This window comes from Schistocerca americana, chromosome 2 (assembly GCF_021461395.2).
Source record: "Schistocerca americana isolate TAMUIC-IGC-003095 chromosome 2, iqSchAmer2.1, whole genome shotgun sequence".
Taxonomy (NCBI): domain Eukaryota; kingdom Metazoa; phylum Arthropoda; class Insecta; order Orthoptera; family Acrididae; genus Schistocerca; species Schistocerca americana.
Genome location: NC_060120.1, coordinates 709,499,624 through 709,523,347, shown reverse-complemented (window position 1 = coordinate 709,523,347; position 23,724 = coordinate 709,499,624). Strand labels below are relative to the sequence as shown.

Sequence of the window (23,724 nt, the reverse complement as noted above, 5' to 3'; positions counted from 1 at the left end):
TTGAGGCGCCAAGGAATAGTTACTTTGATACTGGAGGGAAGTGACGTGGCGGGGGAGGGACGTAAAAACCGTGGACTGAGATCAAGGTTCCAAGTGGATGCAGGTTTGGTAGCAGCTGACCAGACTTGCACGGGATAGGCTAACTTTAAAGAGCTACAAGGAAAACCAGCTTTAAAACTGAAGACCACAAAAAAGCAAAACACCGATCTATTGCTATTGGTACCATGACCTTTTCTCTGAAATCTAAGAGTTTTACTGCCATAGATACTCTGTGGAATTCAGACGACACCAAATATGGTGAATACACTAAACGTTCCAACAATCTGTACATTAAATCCCTCAATTTCTCGTTCCACCATACCACCTATGCGAGCCTTTCAAAGGATAACATTTTTCTTACCTATTTGTTATTTAGAAGACATATGAGGGGATGGATCCTTTGAAAGGACACACTTGTTTACCATTCCCAATAAGATCTTGTGTTCTCTGTATTGACCTCGTTGCCCATGAACACTAAACTCTAATATTCCTTCCTTTCTTTAGTTATTCGGTCCACCCATATAATTGTCAGCATTCTTCTGCAGTTTATACAATAGGGCACAGCTTGAAATATTATAGCCAGTGTCTTCATCCAAGAAAATATTTTCTGCAATGGCCTCGACTCCACCATTTTCGATGCAATACTTAGACCCACTGCTTTGACTACCGTTTAGTTTCTGACACAAAGTCGTGGACCCATGTCTCATTTGAATTAATAAACCAGGGCACAAAGTAAGCTGCATTATTTTTTAAACAGTCCAAACATTACAGACAATTGGCTGTTATACTTGCCTGAATTTAACATTCAACAATTGCAACAGTAAACTGCACTGACTTTCTGAAACTAACTCTGGATACCTTTTTTTACCACAAGAGCATATTCTGTAGCCAGGATTTATATTCTAATTTTAGATCTCTATTTTTTTGACTGTAGCTATCCATTTTTGAAGCGATTGTACATTTTATAGGTCTTATTTTGAAGGGGGGAAGGTCTGGCAGTCCATCAACAATGAGGTGATTAGAACCAGAATGCAAATTCAGATAGTACAGTGGCGGTGAAGAAAAGCAGATGTGTTGTTTTCTTAGAACCTATCCAGCATTTACATTAATCGGTATAGGAAAACCATGAGGTCCCTACATCTGACAGATTTGAATCCTACTCCCATGTATGTGAATTCATTGCCTTAAACACTGTACTGCCTCAAATGACACTTTATTTAGCTCAGAGCACCTAATATTGAGTTTTGCATTGTAATATTCATGATCTCCCAGATATATTGTTCTGAGAGAGAGCTACAATGAGCCTACTCCAGTTCATGGCAAACTTCATCCTCAAGTGCAGCCATTTTCACAGATATGTCTCTCATGACTCTTTTAGGTTAAATCTGTGGGCAGGACTTGTCCCTCCCCTTGCCTGATGTCTTTAAGAACTACCTTAAACAGCTGCTCTGATAACTGAAAACTGTTTTTTCCCATGTAACGAATGACTTTTTCTAGGTGACATGTGGGTCACTTTATTACCACAAATGGTAACCTATATACCTTCCAGTGGGCCATGGTAATAGATAAGAGGCAGTTACAACATGTAGCAAATCTACTAGCTGTTACAAATAAAGTATGTTACCTGAGTTGTTTAATTTTCTTAGTGCATACTTGTATTTTTACAAGCACAATTTAAGGATAATAATATGAGTCAGTTCTAGGGAAAAGACTGATATGTCCAGTTCAGATGTAAATATTAGTTAATATTTGAAGGCAAAAATTTGGACTCTTAACTGGAGACATAAGTCAAGAGAATTTTGTCACAACGACACACTACAGAAAATTTGCACTGCCATCTTCATGATAAGTAGCAACTTAAACCTCACAGTTGAAGTGAAACATAAATCATTAGTTTATTAGTTTACAAATACCATGCCTATAACCACTGAATCTGTAGACGTGTAATTTGGTAGGTAGTTACTTGTAGTGGGCAGTGCTCTCTCTCTCTCTCTCTCTCTCTCTCTCTCTCTCTCTCTCTCTCTGTGTGTGTGTGTGTGTGTGTGTGTGTGTGTGTGTGTGTGTGTGTGTGTGTGTTTTACAGGGCTGAATTATGTTGTGTATTTATTTGATTTGGCTTCTAGAGCATAGTCCTTCTCTTTACTACAATGTTGATTTTGTGTTTAGTTATAAGGAATGCAAATTGTTTGTAGTTTTCACTTTTTCTCATCAACAGTCTCCTATGTTTTCAGCAAAGTAGTGAGTTTTCACAGCACTAACATCTGTCTCTTGAAAATATCTGTACAATTCTCTTTCAGCTCTTTAGTAAGCTAATTACAATATGCTGCAAATATTTTGTCATATTGTTGTGTTTGTCCTCTGTATCAGTATTTCAGCTTATCGTACTTAACACTTAGCTTACTAGATCTGTGTATTTGTATTCTATTCTGGGAATTCTCTACACATGAAAAATGTTACCACAGTGTGAGAACGATAGCTGAATGACCTGCACATTAGTTAACTGAGATTTAAGTGTTGATCTGGTGACATGTATAAGAGGTGATCAAAAACTTTCCATTTGAGTGCATTGCTGCAGTGTATATGCAACATAGTGTGAGTTCGATTTGGATATGCAAGCACTGACATGTTGTCAAGGGATTAATGTGGTATTTGTGTCCTTCCAATATGCATGTGGTAAATGTGAACTATGGTGAAGATATTACCAGATATGTACACACACAACCAATGTGCTTTTATTCTTTTCTTGGCAGCTGTAGGACAAACACTTATAGATGTCCACTGGAGAATGAGAATGTATGGGGGCAACATGCCCATTGAAAACCACCACTGAGGAATGGTGTGCCAAGGGGTGCTGCTGCTTCATAACACATGTTCCCATATTTCAAATGTCATAATGCAAAAGTTACACCAACTCAAGTGGGACACATTCAAGCACCTGCCCTATAGCCCCAATCTCTCCCATGTGATTACCACACCTTCGCTCTCTTAAAAAGACCTTGAAGGGTCGACAACTCCTGTTTGATGAGGATGTGCTGCAGGCAGTTGGGCACTTCTCTCGATGCAGCAAAATACAGTGTTTTACAAAATGATTATTTTCATCCTTGTGCATTGCCTTAATGCTCTGGGCAATTCTACCCGACTGGCATACTTATTCTGGACTGTACAGTCTTTGTATGGAAACTTTTTGATTGGCTCTTATATATGTACAATTTTTAGAAAAATTGGTTGTTTCCTATTCAACAACATAATGTTGAAGATAGAAAAATTTTATTTTGTTTGTATTCAGGAACCTTCTGCTGTAGTTCTCACCATTTTTACATAATTAGGGTCTACAAGGACATTATTTCTCAAAAACTCCTATGTTTATACCAACATGAACAGTATCCACAACATTATCATTTTGGTCATATAGTCCCAGTCATCCTGTTATCCCTTCATTACTAACAAATTCCATTGCCTTATTTTCATAACGATTTTTCTATAAAATCTTTCATAAGGTAAATGCAAACCAGAAGATGTCATGTATCACAAGAAATGTAATCCTTAAAATAAATTAAGTACACATCATTAGTCTTCCAGACGTTGCACTATTTCCAAGCATTTGTTGCATTTATGTTACTTTATTACTTTTTTAAAACCATAATCCATTTAGCCTTCCACTCTATGTCTTATCATTAGTACATACTTATCCAACATAATTTTTAAAAAACAGTTACACTTTATTTATTTGAATAGTTCAATTCTCACACAGTAAATAAACAACTGGAAAAGACAGGCATTGCCTTATTACAGTAAACTGTTGAAGGGAAGATCAGCTGACAAAAATTGAAGAAGCTAATCTTTTGAACTCCCATCCTTTAATCAAAGCAAGATAGTTTGTGGTACACAGATGGAGATAAACTTCTGGTATATTGTTGGGGAAAATGTGATTGCAGTTGGTAGCTGTATGTCACAGAAACATGATAGATGAAGGGGAGGTGGGGAGCAACTTGATAGAAGGTTGCAGAGATCCATAGAGGATGGATGGCTGGGAAGGTGGAAAGAAATCCAAGGACAGGCCACGCCAATAAAAATGAAAGCAAATGTACCTCAGAACAAGACAGAGAGTAAGGCAAAGAGTAGAGGAGAGAGAGGGAGACAGAAAGAATGCAAGAAGATGAAGAAGCCCAAGAATTTGGTAAAGGGACTCCACAGAAGTACAAAAGAAAACAAATTAATTCATTCCTTGAAGATAGCAAGATACTCAGTGGTCACTATCAAATAAAGTATTGTTGTTTTTATAACTACTCAAGAAATTAGGGAGACTTAGAAAAGGGTAGGAACTGAAGAAGAGCAAAGAACTGAAAGAAAGGTGCAGGCTTCAGGGGCACCCAGAGAGAGGGCTGGGAGTGGTTAATATCAGCAAAATGGCATGGCCCTAAATGTGTTGAAAACACAATTGACTTTTAAACCTGATTATTTATTTCAGTCAAAGTTGCAAAATGATTCGTATAGTTATGAGTAACTCATCAGCTCTGTAATAAATAACCAGAATGTTTTGTAGCTGTAACTGAATTAAATAACTTGTTCTACTCAATAATAGTTGCTGTATCACTCAAAGACAATATGCTTGCCCTTAAAAGATTCACAGAGGATGGACAAAAATGCGGAAACACCAAAAACACAACACATTACCATGCCTAATACAATGTAGAAAAACCACTGGCATTTAAAACAGCTTCCAATCATCACTGAATGGGTGCATACAGGTTCTGTACGGTTTTCAAGGGAATTTGATACCATTCTTCCTGAAAAATAGTGGCAAGTTCAGATAATGATGATGAAGGGAATAGCGACTACACAACCTCCTCTCCAAAGTAGACCACAAAGACTCAATAGTATTGAGATCTGGTGATGAGAGATGTGGCAATTCATCCTCATGCTCACAAAACCAGTCCTGGTTAATGCGAAATGTGTGAGCAGGTGTCCTAGTCCCTTGGAACACAACAACACCATTTGGGGACAAACATTGTACTATTGGATAGATCTGACCAGCCGAAGTGGTCACATAAGCCTTGGCGGTAATGTAGCCTTGCAGAGTACCCTGAGGCCCATGGAATACAATGGTATGGCTGCCCAAATCAACACTGAACTCCTGCCAGGTTTCACTCTTGAGATATAAACTTAGCCAGGAGTTGAAAACAATGTTCATCAAACCTCATCCCACAAAATTATTTTCTTCCACTGCTCCTCAGGCCAGGTTTCACGCGTTTTCCACCAAGTTTTCTTGTTAGGGGCATTTGCATCACTAATGTGTGGTTTTGGAGATCCAGGTCACCCTGAAATTCCCTGCTTGGGGAGCACCCTTCATGTTGGTTTGGTGCTAACAGCCTTCATGAGTGTGACATTCAGTTCTGCAGTGACTTTTGCAGCTGTTGTCCTCTTACTTTTCGTCACAATCCTCTTCAATGACAGTCTGTCACAAACACCCATCACATATTTTCATCCATAAGTGACTTGGTGTCTAATGGTAACAGTGACCACCTTACATGACAATCAATGCTAACATTATACCTCTGCAAGGAATTTTTTATATTTGACTGTGAGATAACCTAATGGAAACAGAACAATCAAACTGGGATTCATTTCCAAAACACTCCAGTAAAGTATAACTAACAGTAAACAGGTGTGTCAGGAACAGATTTTCTCCCAGCACAAAAGCACTTTGTAACATTACATATTGAAATTGGTCACCAGCCTAATTAGGCAGTCTTGTGTCAAGCAATATAATAAAGCAGAAGGCGGTGCTAAGGCTAACCTAACCTTCCTTGACACACAAAAACTCTAAACACACACCCACCCACGCACACTACAACACAGTAACCTAACCTTGCAGATAAATGTACCATTAGTTTGAAAATCAGGCAAACAAATCGCCAATGAGATAGCAAATAGTAACACATCCCTCTCAACAATATGTGCCTTAAATGAACTAAATGCAACAGTTTATAGAACCAATTATCAACACACATGAGACTAGTAGTAATACTAAACAGGGAAGAGCATGAAATGATTCTCTTTTAAATCAGGGTATCTGTTAATGATCACACTCTTATAACTTCGTTGCTTAGTACAGGGTCTTCACGCCTGTGCATTAATCAACTTGCATGAGAATAGCTAACACAGTAAATATGTCTTTCTTAAACTTGGTTTGAAGCAATTGAACAAAATGCAACTCTAACTACACTGGCTCTGAAGGAGCCTTTGCTTTGTTTCACTATTAATTGTGTAAAGCACAATAAACTCTAACTCTTTAAAATAACAACTGTGCTTTGTTAAGCAGTATTTTAACCAAGTCAAAATACAGTTGGCTGTGTAAATGCCAACACAACATTAAACTAAAGTTCAAACACTTTCTCATGAAATGGACACTGATAAAACTTTGTAATTCTGATCAAAGTGGATAAATGCAATAATTAATAATCTTCTTCATCACAGATTAAATTTACTATTTTCAGGCAGCTTTTCAAGTAAGGCAGATTGTTTTAGCAAGCAATCATAACTATTTTTACAGCTGCCAAATAAGTCTTCCCATAGTAAATTAGGACACTTGGAATTAAAGTCACTAGGATAGGATTCCTGTCCAGGTTTGTGATTTGGGATAATCATGGGTGTAAGATAGAGTTTTTAGTAACACCACAATTATTATTAAAATCAACCAAATTTCACAATACCTAGTACATTTACAGAGTGCCAAATATAAAGAATTTAGTGGAAGACTGGTGGAACTGGTGGCATAATTTGCGGTGGCTGTTAGTATGGCAGCGATGCAGTCATGGCAGGACTATTGGCTTTGCCCTGTTACAGATCATCTTGGAATCGTAATTATATTTTTACAGGGCCAAAAACCATGCCATGATAATAATATCCAAATTCAGCATCCAAGGCCCATAAATACTGCTCTCAAGCTCTTCTGGCCTCACAACTCCAAGCATATGAGCCACCACGATCTGCTACTGCTACTGAGATGTTAACCACAGCACTGCTCAGCCTTGACTCCTTGCCCGTCACAAAAGGATAAGTTACCACTTGTGCACCAATCATGTTTTCCACTCTGCCAGGCTACTTCACAAGCATAGTTTAAATAACGTTGTTCAAAAGTTCACATAACTGAAATACGTATACATAGTCAAAAATTTCCACGACAGATACAATACTCTACATAAGCAACCCTACAATTTGACATAGAAATATCGATACAGATACAAAATAGGTTGAAAATAGGTGTTACAGATGGATTATGTTTTTCTGCTTCCCATGTATGTGGTAAAAGTCGTTGACATGGTGCTTTTAGAAACACCAAACACTTCGGTTACCTTGATTACTGAATCACCCACCATACAAACACTAACAATTTGCACATGTTCCAATCTACATAGCTCCTGTATAAGGCACTCACTTCTACACAGAGCACTGTTTCTGATCATGACTGACACCTGCAATATGAGGACATTGGACAAATGTCGTTCATGGTTAAGTACAAAAGCACAACCTGCAGGCTTGGCTAGCATCTGCATTTAAGTTCAAGAATGAACTTCGCAAGGTATTTACACATTTTTGTCCAACCACTGTATTTCATTAGTAACAACATATACAATACTCTTCCACACTCCAACTGTTTCTCTAAATTTCAGGGATGAAACTACCCTCCTTCATTTGCGTCTGATATGTATGCTTCTTTCTCACTCCTCTATGTCTTCTCTTCTGCCACTGTATGATTTTACACAATTTTTATTTGTGAGCTGGTATGAAATTTTTATAAAATCAAAATGCAAGGTAATTTCAGTAAACTTGCAGACAAGCTATAATCTTCAGAATCTCTGCTTTCTCTCCATGACTATCATTTGTAGTTATTGATTATTATTTTTTGTAGAATATTTTCTAAAACTGAGAGCTATTTCTCTTCTTAAGTATCTTGAGATACATAAACAGAACATAGTTCACTTATATTTTCCAACAATGTTGTGTTAATACCACATTAGCTGGCACTGTCAAAAACAATACCCCAATGAAACTAAGAATTCTATATTATGGACACAGCACTCAGTTGTTCTGCTTATCAGAGTTTCTACAAAAGTTAACATTTAAAGCAAGTGAAGGAGCAAGACATGCCATGAATAACAGATGCAGATGTAGTATGCAACATTACTTTCAAAGAAACAGTTTTATGCTTTTTACAGATGTAAGTAAGAAATAATGGCACATGTCTCAAATTCCAGGGTCAAGAGAGATGTATGAAAAATATATAGGAACAGAAATCATTTATAAAATAGATGAAAGCAAGTATGGTAATGGGCAATTCACACACAGTACCATGTGTGACAGTGTATCCCATAGTAATATTTCAGCATGTAAACTCCTTACCTAGTTTAAATTACACCTATTGACTTTATTTTATTTATTTATTTCTCTCTCCTTCTCAGGTTCCAAAACATGCAATACTGAAATTTTAATTGTTGCTTAGATTTTTGTATTGTTGATTGCTACATTTGCAGAAGTTTTCTTCATTATGCACAATTATCCCCATGCCTGCATGAATCCCATTCCTCTTTGATACCAATTTTCCCATTTTGTATTTTCAAGAATTATTTTTACAAGTTTATTGAATTACTCCCCTGTTAAGCAATTATATTACTCCATATTCAACACTGTATAAAAATCTCCATACTCAATATTGTATAAAAATTCACTTACAATACATGGTTATTACTACATGTACATTTACTATGACTACCACTGTTGGAATTAGGAAACAAATAATTGGCTATGTTGATGTAGCTGGCAAAATACTATTTTCTTTCAGTAATACTGTGCATCTAAGTTAAATAAACAAAGAGAAGAAACACTATGTGGTCAAAAGTATCTAGACAGCTGGCTGAAAATGACATACAAGCTCGTGCCGCCCTCCATGGGTAATGCTGGAATTCAGTATGGTGTTGGCCCACCTTTAGCCTTGATGACAGCTTCCACTCTCGCAGGCATATGTTCAGTCAAGTGCTGGAAGGTTTCTTGGGGAATGGCAGTCCATTCTTCATGGAGTGCTGCACTGAGGAGAAGTATCGATGTTGATCGGTGAGGCCTGGTACGAAGTCAGCATTCCAAAACATCCCAAAGGTGTTCTATAGGATTCAGACCAGGACTATGTGCACACCAGTCCATTACATTGATGTTACTGTCGTGTAACCACTCCACCACAGGCTGTACATTATGAACATGTGCTCGATTGTGTTGAAAGGTGCAATTGCCATCCCCGAATTGTTCTTCAACAGTGGGAAGCAAGAAGGTGCTTAAAACATCAATGTAAGCCTGTGCTGTGATAGTGACACACAATACTACAAGGGGTGCACGCCCCCTTCATGAAAAACACAACCACACCACAACACCACCACCTCCAAATTTTTCTGTTGGCACTACACTTGCTGGCAGATGATGTTCACCGGGCATTCACCATACACACATCCTGCCATCGGAACACCACATTGTGTACCATGATTCGTTACTCCACACGGCGTTTTTCCACCGTTAAATGTTTACGTTCCTCACACAAAGTGAGACGTAGTTTCGCATTTACCGGCGTGATGTGTGGCTTATGGGCAGCTGCTCGACCATGAAATCCAAGTTTTCTCACCTCCTGCCAAACTGTCATAGTACTTGCAGTTGATCCTGATGCAGTTTGCAATTCCTGTCTCATGGTCTGGATAGATGTCTGCCTATTACACATTACGATCCTCTTCAACTGTTGGTGGTCTCTGTCACTCAATACATGAGGTCGGTCTGTAAGCTTTTGTGCTGTTTGTGTCCCTTCATGTTTCCACTTCACTATCACGTCAGAAACAGTGGACCTAGGGATTTCTAGGAGTGCGGAAATCTCATGTACAGACGTGTGACACAAGTGACCTCCAATCACCTGGCCATGTTTGAAGTCCGTAAGATCCACAGAGCGCCCCAATCCTGCTCTCTCACAATGTGTAATGACTATTGAGGTCGCTGATATGGAGCACCTGGCAGTAGGTGGCAGCACAATGTACCTAATATGAAAAGCGTACATTTTTGGGGGTGTTCTGATATTTTGATCACATGGTGTGTATCAAAGAAAAAAGAAACATACAACATGGAGCATTTCATTTACTATCTTTTTCCCATGTTTGTGTACTGTACATTCTCATCACACACACGCACACACAAACACACACACACACACACACACACACACACACACACACACACACACAAAATCATGCATGCATGCACTGAACTGAGTACATCACACATTTTCAATTAGTGTATCAAATTGCTTCAGTTATCTTCTGCCAATGAGGCACGTAAGTAATCCCAGCTCTTTATCCACAGAAAACTTACAATTAATTCTGCTCTCTTGATTTTTGAGAGTTGTTGTTGTTGTTGTTGTGGTCTTCAGTCCTGAGACTGGTTTGATGCAGCTCTCCATGCTACTCTATCCTGTGCAAGCTTCATCATCTCCAGTATCTACTGCAGCCTACATCCTTCTGAATCTGTTTAGTGTATTCATCTCTTGGTCTCCCTCTACGATTTTTACCCTGCACGCTGCCCTCCAATACTAAATTGGTGACCCCTTGATGCCTCAGAACATGTCCTACCAACCGACCACTTCTTCTAGTCAAGTTCTGCCACAAACTCCTCTTCTCCCCAATCCTATTCAGTACCTCATCATTAGTTATGCGTTCTACCCATCTAATCTTCAGCATTCTTCTGTAGCACCACATTTCGAAAGCTTCTATTCTCTTCTTGTCCAAACTATTTATCATCCATGTTTCACATCCATACATGGCTACACTCCATACAAATACTTTCAGAAACGACTTCCTGACACTTAAATCTATACTCGATGTTAACAAATTTCTTTTCTTCAGAAATGCTTTCCTTGCCATTGCCAGTCTACATTTTATATCCTCTCTACTTCAACCATCACCAGTTATTTTGCTTCCCAAATAGCAAAACTCCTTTACTACTTTAAGTGTCTCATTTCCTAATCTAATTCCCTCAGCATCACCTGATTTAATTTGACTACATTCCATTATCCTCGTTTTGCTTTTGTTGATGTTCATCTTATATCCTCCTTTCAAGACACTGTCCATTCCGTTCAACTGCTCTTCCAACCCCTTTGCTGTCTCCGACAGAATTACAATGTCATCGGCGAACCTTAAATTTTTTATTTCTTCTCCATGGATTTTAATACCTACTCCAAATTTTTCTTTTGTTTCCTTTACTGCTTGCTCAAAAGATGGTTCAAATGGCTCTGAGCTCTATGGGACTTAACATCTGTGGTCATCAGTCCCCTAGAACTTAGAACTACTTAAACCTAACTAACCTAAGGACATCACACACATCCATGCCCGATGCAGGATTCGAACCTGCGACCGTAGCAGTCGCGCGGTTCCGGACTGAGCGCCTAGAACCGCCAGACCACTGCGGCCAGCGCTTGCTCAATATACAGATTGAACAACATCGGGGAGAGGCTACAACCCTGTCTCACTCCCTTCCCAACCACTGCTTCCCTTTCATGTCCGTCGACCCTTGTAACTGCCATCTGCTTTCTGTACAAATTGTAAATAGCCTTTCGCTCTCTGTATTTTACCCCTGCCACCTTCAGAATTTGAAAGAGAGTATTCCAGTCAACATTGTCAAAACCTTTCTCTAAGTCTACAAATGCTAGAAACGTAGGTTTGCCTTTTCTTAATCTAGCTTCCAAAATAAATCGTAGAGTCAGTATTGCCTCACGTGTTCCCATATTTCTACAGAATATAAACTGATCTTTCCCGAGGTCAGCTTCTACCAGTTTTTCCATTCATCTGTAAAGAATTCGTGTTAGTATTTTGCAGCCATGATTTATTAAACTGATAGTTCGGTAATTTTCACATGTGTCTACGCCTGCCTTCTTTGGGATTCGAATTATTATATTCTTCTTGAAGTCTGGGGTTATTTCACCTGTCTCATACATGTTGCTCACCAGATGGTAGAGTTTTGTCAGAACTGGCTCTCCCGAGGCTGTCAGTAGTTCTAATGGAATGTTGTCTACTCACAGCGCCTTGTTTCAACTTAGGTCTTTCAGTGCTCTATCAAACTCTTCACGCAGTATCATATCTCCCATTTCATCTTCATCTACATCCTCTTCCATTTCTATAACATTGCCCTCAAGTAAATCGCCCTTGTATAGACCCTCTACATACTCCTTCCACCTTTCTGCTTTCCCTTCTTTGCTTAGAACTGGGTTTCCATCTGAGCTCTTGATATTCATACAAGTGGTTCTCTTTTCTCCAAAGGTCCCTTTAATTTTCCTATAGGCAGTACCTATTTTACCCCTAGTGAGATAAGACTCTGCATCCTTACATTTGTCCTCGAGCCATCCCTGCTTAGCCATTTTGCATTTCCCGTCGATCTCATTTTTGAGACGTTTGTATTCCTTTTTGCCTGCTTCATTTAATTCATTTTTATATTTTCTCCTTTCATCAATTAAATTCAATATTTCTTCTGTCACCCAAGGATTTCTACTAGCCCTCGTCTTTTTACCTACTTGATCCTCTGATGCCTTCACTACTTCATCCCTCAAAGCTACCTATTCTTCTTCTACTGTATTTCTTTCCCCCATTCTTGTCAATTGTTCCCTTGTGCTCTCCCTGAAACTCTGTACAACCTCTGGTTTAATCAGTTTATCCAGGTCCCATCTCCTTAAATTCCCACCTTTTTGCAGTTTCTTCAGTTTTAATCTACAGTTCATAACCAGTAGATTGTGGTCAGAGTCCACATCTGCCCCTGGAAATGTCTTACAATTTAAGACCTGGTTCCTAAATCTCTGTCTTACCATTACATAATCTATCTGAAACCTTAGAGTATCTCCAGGGTTCTTCCATGTACACAACCTTCTTTCATGATTCTTAAACCAAGTGTTAGCTATGATTAAGTTGTGCTCTGTGCAAAATTCTACCAGGCCCCTTCCTCTATCATTTCTTAGCCCCAATCCATATTCACCTACTACGTTTCCTTCTCTCCCTTTTCCTAGTACCGAATTCCAGTCACCCATGACTATTAAATTATCGTCTCCCTTCACTATCTGAATAATTTCTTTTATTTTATCATACATTTCATCAATTTCTTCGTCATCTGCAGAGCTAGTTGGCATATAAACTTGTACTACTGAAGTAGGCGTGGGCTTCGTGTCTATCTTGGCCACAATAATGTGTTCACTATGCTGTTTGTAGTAGCTTACTCATATTCTTATTTTTTTTTATTCATTATTAAATCTACTCCTGCATTACCCCTATTTGATTTTGTATTTATAACCCTGTATTCACCTGACCAAAAGTCTTGTTCCTCCTGCCACCGAACTTCACTAATTCCCTCTATATCCAACTATAACCTATCCATTTCCCTTTTTAAATTTTCTAACCTACCTGCCCGATTAAGGGATCTGACATCCCACACTCCGACCTGTAGAACACCAGGTTTTTTTCTCCTGATAACGACGTCCTCATGAGTAGTCCCCGCCCGGGGATCTGAATGGGGGACTATTTTACCTCCGGAATATTTTACCCAAGAGGACGCCATCATCATTTATCCATACAGTAGAGCTGTATGCCCTCGGGAAAAATTACGGCCGTGGTTTCCTCTTGCTTTCAGCCGTTCGCAGTACCAGCACAGCAAGGCCGTTTTGGTTAGTGTTTGTTACAAGGCCAGATCAGTCAATCATCCAGACTGTTGCCCCTGCAACCACTGAAAAGGCTGCTGCCCCTCTTCAGGAACCATACGTTCGTCTGGCCTCTCAACAGATACCCCTCCGTTGTGGTTGCACCTACGGTATGGCTACCTGTATCGCTGAGGCACGCAAGCCTCCCCACCAACGGCAAGATCTATGGTTCATGGGGGGGTTATGTACAGTAAAATGAAACAAGATGATGATATAACGTAACTGCACAAGAAATCTCAAACCTAACCATCAGTATGAATTTTGACTGATGTAATTGACCACTGTTAGGACAAAATAACTGTCTTGCCACAGCCTTGTGCAGTTTGTTTTTAGTTCTTATGCAACTTGCAGTGGGCACTGTTCTGTACACCACTTCCCTGTGACTACCCTTAGAGTGAAGAAATCAGACTTTATTTTCCTCTTCACTGACTAGAATATCCACACCGTAATTTAAGCACCCAACTGCACTCTGTTGTTTTTCAGATTGCTAAGAACATCACAGTGAGAACACCAGCATCATTATCTGCTTGGTGAAATGAAGGACTTTATTTTTAATTTTCATTTTTTTATTTTATTTTTTTACTATTTCTTTGCTCGACAAAGCACAACGTGACAGCTTCTCTTCTGTCAAAGACTATGCTGTTAACTAGTAATAGATTCCTCTGAACAATTTTATTACTAATGCCTCATAGTATGGTGTGAAATGCAGATGTACAAAGGCACACAAACCAGTCTTAATGGGGAAAATATTGCAGTAGTAAGACACCTGCATCATATTCGGCATTTCAGTTCTCCATATAGCCAACGTAATTTAGATTTCAGAGGTTTTTGTACATTGTTTAGTGCAAGTTTCAGGATGCTTCCACTGAGCAGGATATGGCTGATTCCCATCCCAAGTTGAGCTTGTGCTTCCTCTTCAGTTACATCTACATCAATTGAATATGAACCCTTCCTTCCTTCCTTTTCACACAAGCATTACTTCATTAGATTCAATGCCACAGCATCATTTTCTTTAGTAACAGAAAATACTGACCTAATCTGTGGATATCATAAGTACTGATATTTTCTGTACCAACTAAAAACGTCCAGCAATGTGCATAGACTTTTTGAAGTAATTAAATTATTTAGTATTACACTAATACATTGGATTTCCACTCTTCAAGAAAAAGTGACTGCCCAAGTTACTGCAGCAGTTACGACATTTGATTCTCATCCTTATTTAAGTTTTCCAGAATTCCCCAAAATAAAATCTTTGCGAAGCTGGGTTGGTTCGTTTGAAAGGGTCACTCCTAATATTTTCTTTCCACAATAAAAATTCGCACAACATCTCTAATGACCTCATCACTAATGGCATTTTAAATCAATCCATCCTTCCTTCTATAAGAATGATGCTGCATAACTGCTAACCTCCCTTCTGTTTCCTGTTGCTATCTCTCTTGTGTTAACTTATCAACTGCTATGGCAAAACTGATACAACAAGCCTGAACATTTGCTAAAATGTCTAGACATAAGTTTCTATAGGAGCACAGGAGTAGCATTAACTTGTCCACAAGAAGTCTCGCCAAACTTACCTAATAAACTATGACTCAAGACATCATCAAATAATGTATGCTTTGAGGGGGGCAGGTCCCTCTCATTCCCCAACCCCCACAAAAAAGTGTGATATTGACAAAACAATCTCACATCCTGTCCTATCACATCGACAGATGTCCTAGTTCAGTGTCACTTTCAACAAAGCTACAATACAAATGTTATGGATATTGATTATTTGCAAGAGTATCATCAATCATTTGCTATGTAATTTCAAAACTATTTTGCAATTTATAGCTATCCTTTGCTATTACAAAGTCCAGATGGCTCCGGAATCTGAAAGCTTTCAGTAGGACTGCACCTTCAGTTCCTAAAGCATTTTTCTCCTTTTTTTTCTTTTCTGAGTGTTACCAGTCAGTGTCACAAACTACTTAAATGAGAATATAGAAAGTATTCACATGTATCTCAAATGTTACCAACCTGACAGAAAAATAGTATGTAGAAATCTACACTCTGTCAGTTAAGTGCATTGAAGCAGTGTGAATCTGCTATAAAATGGGTAACACAAGCATTTTTGGAGATTAGTACACACACAATTTTTCAGTAGCTCTGAGTTTTATTTTGTAAGATATCATGGCCTTCCCCCCCCCCCTCCCCCCCCCCCCCCACCCCCCACTTCTCCCTTTCCCACAGAACTAACAGAACCACCCAGTTCAGTTAATGGCTACACTCTTGTTCTTCACCATCACTGTTATCAGTTGCTCATCATCACCACTGCATTATACTTCTTTGGAGCTACCACCCTCAAATGTAATGTTCAATGTTAGCTGTTGGTTTGTCTTGTATAATTTCAACAACATCAGAGGAGTGTGCACAGTGCCCCAGTGTGCTCTTTATCTATGAAACTTTTCACAAACAGAGAACTACTACTATTCTGGCATGAGACTATACACTGCTGTCAATGAAGAGTCACTAGATACTTCCTTATCAACTAAACCTGTGTTCATGCTACAAGTTACCAGAATTACCTGTGAATGTTCACAGCCCGGTTTCATGTTTTTTTAGCTGTTTTCTCTTCTGTCATATTCCAAATTAACTTCTGAACCAATGTCTGCTATGTAAGGTAAATACCAATAACAAAAAATTTCTATTTATACTCTTGTACCTTACGTTACTCTGATCATTCTCTATCTTAAGGTATTTTTCTCAGATTTGTGCACTGAAATGTCATTTATCACACCACTGAAAATCCAGAATGGAATAACGACATTATTATGAAAAGGATAGAATGCTACTCACCATATGGTGGAGATGTTGACTCACAGACAGGCACAACTAAAAGACTGCTAAACAATTAAACTTTTAGTCAAAAGGTCTTCTTCTGAATGAGGCAAAACACACACACACACATGCACACGCAGACACGTGTGCACCCGACCCGATTTCTCCTCCCCCTCCCCGACACACACACACACACACACACACACACACACACACACACACATTGTGAGCAACAGCGTATAAGGGAAAAAGCGATCTGAGTGGTGGGGGTAAGGAGAAGAAGGCTAGGGTGGGAAGGGGGGAAGGATAGCGGGTAGGTGTGGGGGACAGTAGACTGTTGCTTGTGGAAACATACACGGATGAGGTTGGGTGAGGGTTGGCCAGCTAGATGCAGTCAGGTCAGATGGACATCTCACCTCCCAACTACACCTAGCTGCCCTACAATCTCCCCACCTCATCCCTGTATGTTTCCACAAGCAGTACTTTATCTTTCCTCACCCCTACTCTGCTATCCCTCCCTTCCTCACCCAACGCAGCCTCCTCCTTACCCGCACCCCTATCATGTGCTGTTGCTCACAGTCTGGCAGCCAGGGAAAGTGGTCACATATGTGCAAACTGTGTGTGTGTGTGTGTGTGTGTGTGTGTGTGTACTGTCTAATTCAGAAGAAGGCCTTTGAAAGTGTCTTGTTTAGCAGTCTTTTTGTTGTGCCTGTCTGTGACTCAACATCGTTAATACAGGGTGTTTAACAATCAGAAAAAAAAACTAATTAGACAGGCAGCCTTATTCAGTGCACATGACTCTTGATGATGCTGTTAAGATCATAAATGATAAGTGATCAGAAGGAGACTTATAAAATGAAAAGATTCTCCCAGCATTCATTTAGAACCAATTTACTGCAGCTTCTTCAGTCATGGAAGTCACATTCATTGGTTAAAATAACTGTTCTATTTCAATTAATTGATTTGCATGATTTTGGACACTACACAATAAATTTACATCTTTGACACTACAGTTCAGGAACATCCTCCCTCTCTCTCTCTCTCTCTCTCTCTCTCTCTCTCTCTCTCTCTCTCAATCTCTCCCCCACCCCACCTCACTGGAACACCTTCTCCAAAACCATCTGAACACTGGCTACTCTCTGAATGCAGTGCTCTTAACTTATTTAGTACCAATGGTATTACAGATCATATATGCACTGAATACAGTTGCACTAACAAAGGCTGCTTCGGCTGTATCACATGGAATGTGCTTAGAGAAATCTCTCTTGCTTCTCCTTACTGCACTCGAGACTGAAATTGGCTTCTTGATCTGTTGTTGTTGTTGTTGTCTTTTTCCTTTCAATGTTGTCACTTTTTTATAACATACATCACTGTATAAATGATGAGAATTCTCAGGCCCCATAGTTGCTCAAAGACAGTAGGTGTTCACAGATTATTAAGCCTCTCTGGTTTACAGGTAGCCGCTATGTTTCTTGCCTCAGGAGAGATGTGTACCCAATTGTAGAAAATTGTTTTACTAATAAAGCAGCATTATTTGGATTCATGCTAAATTCAGACACCACTACCTCAATGGAATAATGAAACCTAGATAAACGTAGTCTTCAATGTTTCAGTGTTTCATATCATGTTATCTGTCTAACATAAAGGCCACTTGCATAGCAAAATAGAAACATGCAGGTTATGTTTTCACTGATGCATTAGAAACTGTGCATAATGATGAACATACATGGTAATTAAAAGTGAGTGCTATACAAATATGTGCCCAGGTATAAAATATTTCATATTTTCAAGTTTCAAATACCTGTAACTCAAACACTTAAATAAAATTTACCTAGAAAAAAACAAAGGGTAAGGATAGAAGTATGCTTCTATACCCTGTCACCTGTTTAAGAATTACGCATCTCCTTACATGGAAACCAACCACTGACACTGAAATGTTCCAGCTGGAAGACTTTCCAATGGCACTAGTAACTTGATGAAAGCACTCTGCTGCATGAACACCACTGCTGCTCTGGTTGTTTGTACAGAAGACCCTAAGGAAATGTAAAAAAATCATCACATTTTACATGTGGAACTCTCAGGTGAAATATGTCACTGAGATTGCTAATTAGCTGCCCATAATGTTTCTTTGTAAGTAGCTACTTTCTTGATGTTATTAGAACTGGGTTCATGACTCACCTGATCTTACTGTCAACAGAAAGACAATCTTCATAGATGAATATCTTTTCCAATGTGCATTGTACTCAAGTCAGGAAAAGCATGGCTCTCATCTGTTTCTGTCCATCAGGATTTAAGTGTATCTGGTTTACTTAAATTTTTTTGTAGATGTTGGGCTAATTATTTTGAAAAAAAAAAAATCTACAGCAAATTTCTTGTAACTTTTTTGTCTTATGGTAAGTAGCCTACTTTTACCTACAGGAGGAGAAATGAATAATTAATCTCTTAAAAAGACTTCCATAAGTCTTTAATTTCAACTCAGTTCTCAAATGAGCTGCTGTGACAATGGAGATGTCTGAGTAAAAAGATGTGATACATATAAATAAGAAAATAAAAACATTGTTACTGCACAGTCACTGATCAGATATACTTACAGAAATATATTAGCTTCTAGTATTTACTTCAATGAGATGTCCAGAGTTTTATTATTGTGAGTTTACATAAAAATAATCTTTTCTAATCACTATAGTTCAAAAGTTTCATGCATGTTATGGGCAAATAAAGCTCTTCTCCTTATCAATGTTACATATCCAACTGAGGTCAATTTTAGTACTGCTCTTAATGTATTTTATGGTATTCTTCTCCTATTTTCTTTTCTTCTTCTTCTTCTCCTTCTCCTCCTCCTTCTATCATCTCCCTCATCCTGATCTCCTAAGATCAGATATTAATTTTTGTGACACACTAATAATATCCCTTTTCCTTCACCCTTTCCATTCACTGTGTGTCCATTTTTCCTTTTCCCCCTTACTCATAGATTGTTAGTTTTTTCTTTCCCTCAACAAATTTTGCTTCTTACAAGTAGTTATGCTCACTGATGGCCATTTTTCCTTTTTCTCAGTGTATTAGTTTTCTATTACTTAGTCTTTCTTCTCAGCCTGTTAACTCAAATTTTTTGAGTGTGTTATTAACTCCTTGAAAATCTGATTCATCATGCAGCAAAATTTAATTGCTCATCTCTCTTGAACACTGCATTTTATCATGACCTCTACTCCAATGTTTGCTTTTTCTGTCTTTTTGCATTTTTATGTAATTCACAAATTATCTTAAGTACTTCCAATGAATCTCTGGTACTGGTGTAATTAGGTAGTTTTGAACCTTTACAGTACTAACAATCTTGCTATGACCTGTCATTTCAGTAAGTACCATAATTTCATCCATAAAATGTTACAATAACCTATAAACTAAACTTACACGTTGCACTTTGATATGTTGCTTCTAATATTTGTTCCATTTGAAATAAGGTCACTTTGACAGGGACACCAGTGACCTTTATGACTAATGAAGTCATAGCATTCACAGTCTTTGTCATATTTTATTTTATTTAAACAAATAACTGATTTCAAACAACTGAAAGTCCCAGTACGAATATCAGCAACATTATAGTAAGGATAGATTGCAACTCACTGTAAAGATGACATCTTCTGTCATATATAGGCGCAATTGAAAGACTGTAACACCTTTTATCTTTTGGTCAAAGCCTTCTTCAGTAAGGAAAACACACACGTTCACACAAGCATGCACACCTCACACACATGATCACCATCTCCAGTCATTCTGATGATCACTATCTCCAGTCATTCTGACCAGAATGCCAGCATTCTGCCCGGAGCGACCAGAGATAGTGGTCATGTATAAGTGAGAGGTGCTTGCTTGTGTGAATGTGTGCATTTTCTTTCCTGAAGAAGGCTTTGGCCAACAGCTGAAACGTGTAACAACCTTTTCACTGTGTCTGTATGCAAATGAGTGTGTCATCTGTAGGGTGAGTAGCAACCTATCCTTTCCATAATATTGTTGATAACTGGTTTCACCTGTATAGATCTCATCAGATCCTATAATGCAGCAATACAGAATGCATAGTCTTTAACTACACATTCTGTGTTTCACTACCTTATAAAATCTGATGTTGGCTTTTAAGATGAAACAGTTTGTGTGTTGAGATAAAGTAAAATAAGATCAAGACTTGGAATTCTAAGATGTATTTGTTACTTTTGTTATTCACTGATCATGTTTAATCTCCATCCTCATCTTATTCTGCAGTTATGCTTTCATTTGCTTTCCACTCTACATGACCCCTTGCCAACATTTACACTCCTTACATCTACATTTACCCTCCATCTTCATGTCATTGCTGCACATTCCAACACCCTTCCCTCCCTTGCCAACAGAAACAAATGAACAAAACACCTTATAAGCTTTATAAAACTCTAAATCTGATTATTATGATCTGTATGATCAACATGATTGTCAGTGTCCACTTAAAGTTATTAGTATAAATTTCAATTGTGTATCTGTAATCACTTTGTAGCACATTTCCCCTGCTGTTAAAATAGATTTTTCACTCATAAAGAAAACTGTGCATATAGTGTACCAAGTTGTACTGATGTGCGCTCTCTCTCTCTCCCCTTCTCTATATTTAACATAAATCAATGTAATTTATTTAGAAAAATGAGGTTCAGTGGTCATTTTTACTTAAATTAGGAATGGTACAAAGGTAGTTCTTAGAAATGAGGGGCAATAGTTGAAACTCCAGTTGCAAGAGTTCTGAGAAGTTTGGAAAGTTAGGGAGAGGTACTAGCAGAAGCAAAGCTATGAGGACAAGTCATATATAACACATGTACACCTATACTCCACAAACCACCTTTTGGTGTGTGGTGGAGGGTATTTTGTGTATCAGTCACTTGACCCTTTGTCTGTTCCAGTTGTGAAAGTCTTGATGGAAGTACAATCGTTGGCAAGCTTCCATGCGAGCTTGAATCTATTTAATTTTACCTTCCTAATCTTTTTGTAATACATATGCAAAGGAGGAAGTAATACATTGGTAGATACTTCAAGGAAAGTATGCTTTCAGAATTTTCACATGAGCCAAGCCTAGATAGCTGTCATCACTGCCTGCTAAAGCTAATTTCCAGTTTTGGTTTCAATTCAACACACAGTTTTACTCTGCCAGGAAGCTTCATTTCTTAAATAATTTTTCATAACTTCCATTTTATTTCTAGTATGTACATTGCACAACCAAAACGTTCAAGGAACCTATGGGGAATGTTGTGACTGTAGTTATGTTTCAGACAGAGAGATTTCTTTGTACCCATTGAAAACTAATATGCTAATTATGTGATTGAAATACGAAAAAGAACAGTTATGGCAAAGCAGAAAGGTCAGTTATTATCAAGTAAAGATGTAAGTTCTTGTGTGCACATTACTACACTTGTAAGTGTACAGTTCATGCATTATATACAAGTAGTTCAGCATTGCACTAACAATTTTGATTATCATGGAAGAAAGAAAAAATTTCTTCTTGTTATACACAAAGTTCTCACGTAATATGTGGGTAGTTAATCAAACAGAGAAGAGAATTTGGACTGAAAGGTAATACCTTAGTTCCGTGCATTCTACACTAAATACACATACTAACTTTGGCCGTCAACTGTATTTGTAAATTTTGTTTATTTCTTCTCTCAGTTTGTACACTTATTTTACTCTGAAATATTTGCATAGGGAAATTACTGTCTTGTATGTGCATTAAATTCAAATATTACAGCAATGCTACTCAATATGTGAGATAATTCATTTCAGCAGTAATTTTTGTAATTTAAGAACAAGTATGGATTTATTTCAGAATTTATGTTTCCTTTTACACTATATGATACACACCTGTGAGAGTTTAAATGGCTTTTCATTTGGAAATGGATATGTTGTTTTCAGTTATGGTGTGGGCTGCACTTTGAAAGTTGTATATGATCATTACATTTTTCTATCATTATTCTTATACCCACTAAAATGAAGAAAAAGACTTCAAGAAAGCAGTCAGTTACAAAGCACCAATACCCTTTGTGAACATTTGTGGAAATGTGTTGTGTGGCAATGAGATAGTAATGTAAGAATTTATTAGTTTACAGTTTAGAAAAAGCTATTAAAGAATGTAATTCCTTGTTAGATACAGGCTAGAAAAACTAGAAAGTTTAATTTTTCTTATTCATCATTATGTATTATTCTTTCAATGTTCTCATTTTGTGGCTGTTAAAGCACTAGGAGTGTAATTTTTTATATTAAAACTGTAATTATACTGTTCACTAGCAAGTTAATACATACACATATTTAAGAAAATGCACACAGGTGCTTGTGTATAGTCTTCTACAAGCACAGTAACATTGGAAACGCAGTGAAGCAGCCACCAATCCCAGGAGAGGAGGCTAAATCGCTGACACGACAGCTCAGCCAACTGACCACTAGACACAAGACTGGTTACCACACATGAGTGTGTCATGCTGTATGTGGTACAGGTGGCGGAAGCCCCCGCAAGGTGGCTGCGGTGCCCCCCCTCGCCCTCGCCCTTGTGATCGCATTCGTCCTCATCCTGAGGCAATCGTGATGTGCTCCATCTCTGCCCTGCTGTGACGTCTCACCAGTGAGTGGCGTGTCCCCACATGCTCGCCAGCATGACCCTGTAGTGCCATGCCTAGCAAGTAGTAATTTACCCCAGTGTTCCAGCTTCTAGCAACCTTACAGTTCTGCAGGACCAGTGCAGCAGAGACAGCACTGTTTAGATATAGGCAGCTGCTTGGATTGTGCATAGACAAGGGTGCCTTTCTGGCAGGCAGAATTTCAATCCGGTTGCAACTGTGACATTTGGGTGGTGACTGGTGTCAAAAATTAAACAGATGCCTTTGTTGACAGAGAATTAGGTAAGTCAAAAACTAAATACAATAACTTTATAGAAAATGCTTTGGCAAAATCTTTCATTACAACTGAGTAGAAATTCTTCCCTCTGTATCACTGCACTGCAATTACACATAGCTACAAAATATCAACTACTTGCCACTTGAAAAAGACTAGGTGTTTATCTGGTAAATTTTCCAACAAAAGAAAAATAAAAGAATATTATAAGAAAAAAAATTTAA

The 23,724-nt window shown here is 38.3% G+C and overlaps 1 protein-coding gene across 1 annotated transcript in view; it reads left to right on the top strand.

Annotated features, from left to right (window-relative positions):
- The window catches only part of LOC124595116 (cubilin-like), a 1,106,483-nt gene extending 1,083,271 nt beyond the window's left edge, over positions 1-23,212 (top strand). Inside the window, exon 14 of the mRNA XM_047133714.1 lies at positions 23,107-23,212. Within this exon, the coding sequence (XP_046989670.1) occupies positions 23,107-23,195 (89 nt within the window). The 3' untranslated portion in view covers positions 23,196-23,212. The remainder of the gene's footprint in view (positions 1-23,106) is intronic.
- Positions 23,213-23,724: the final 512 nt, after the last annotated feature.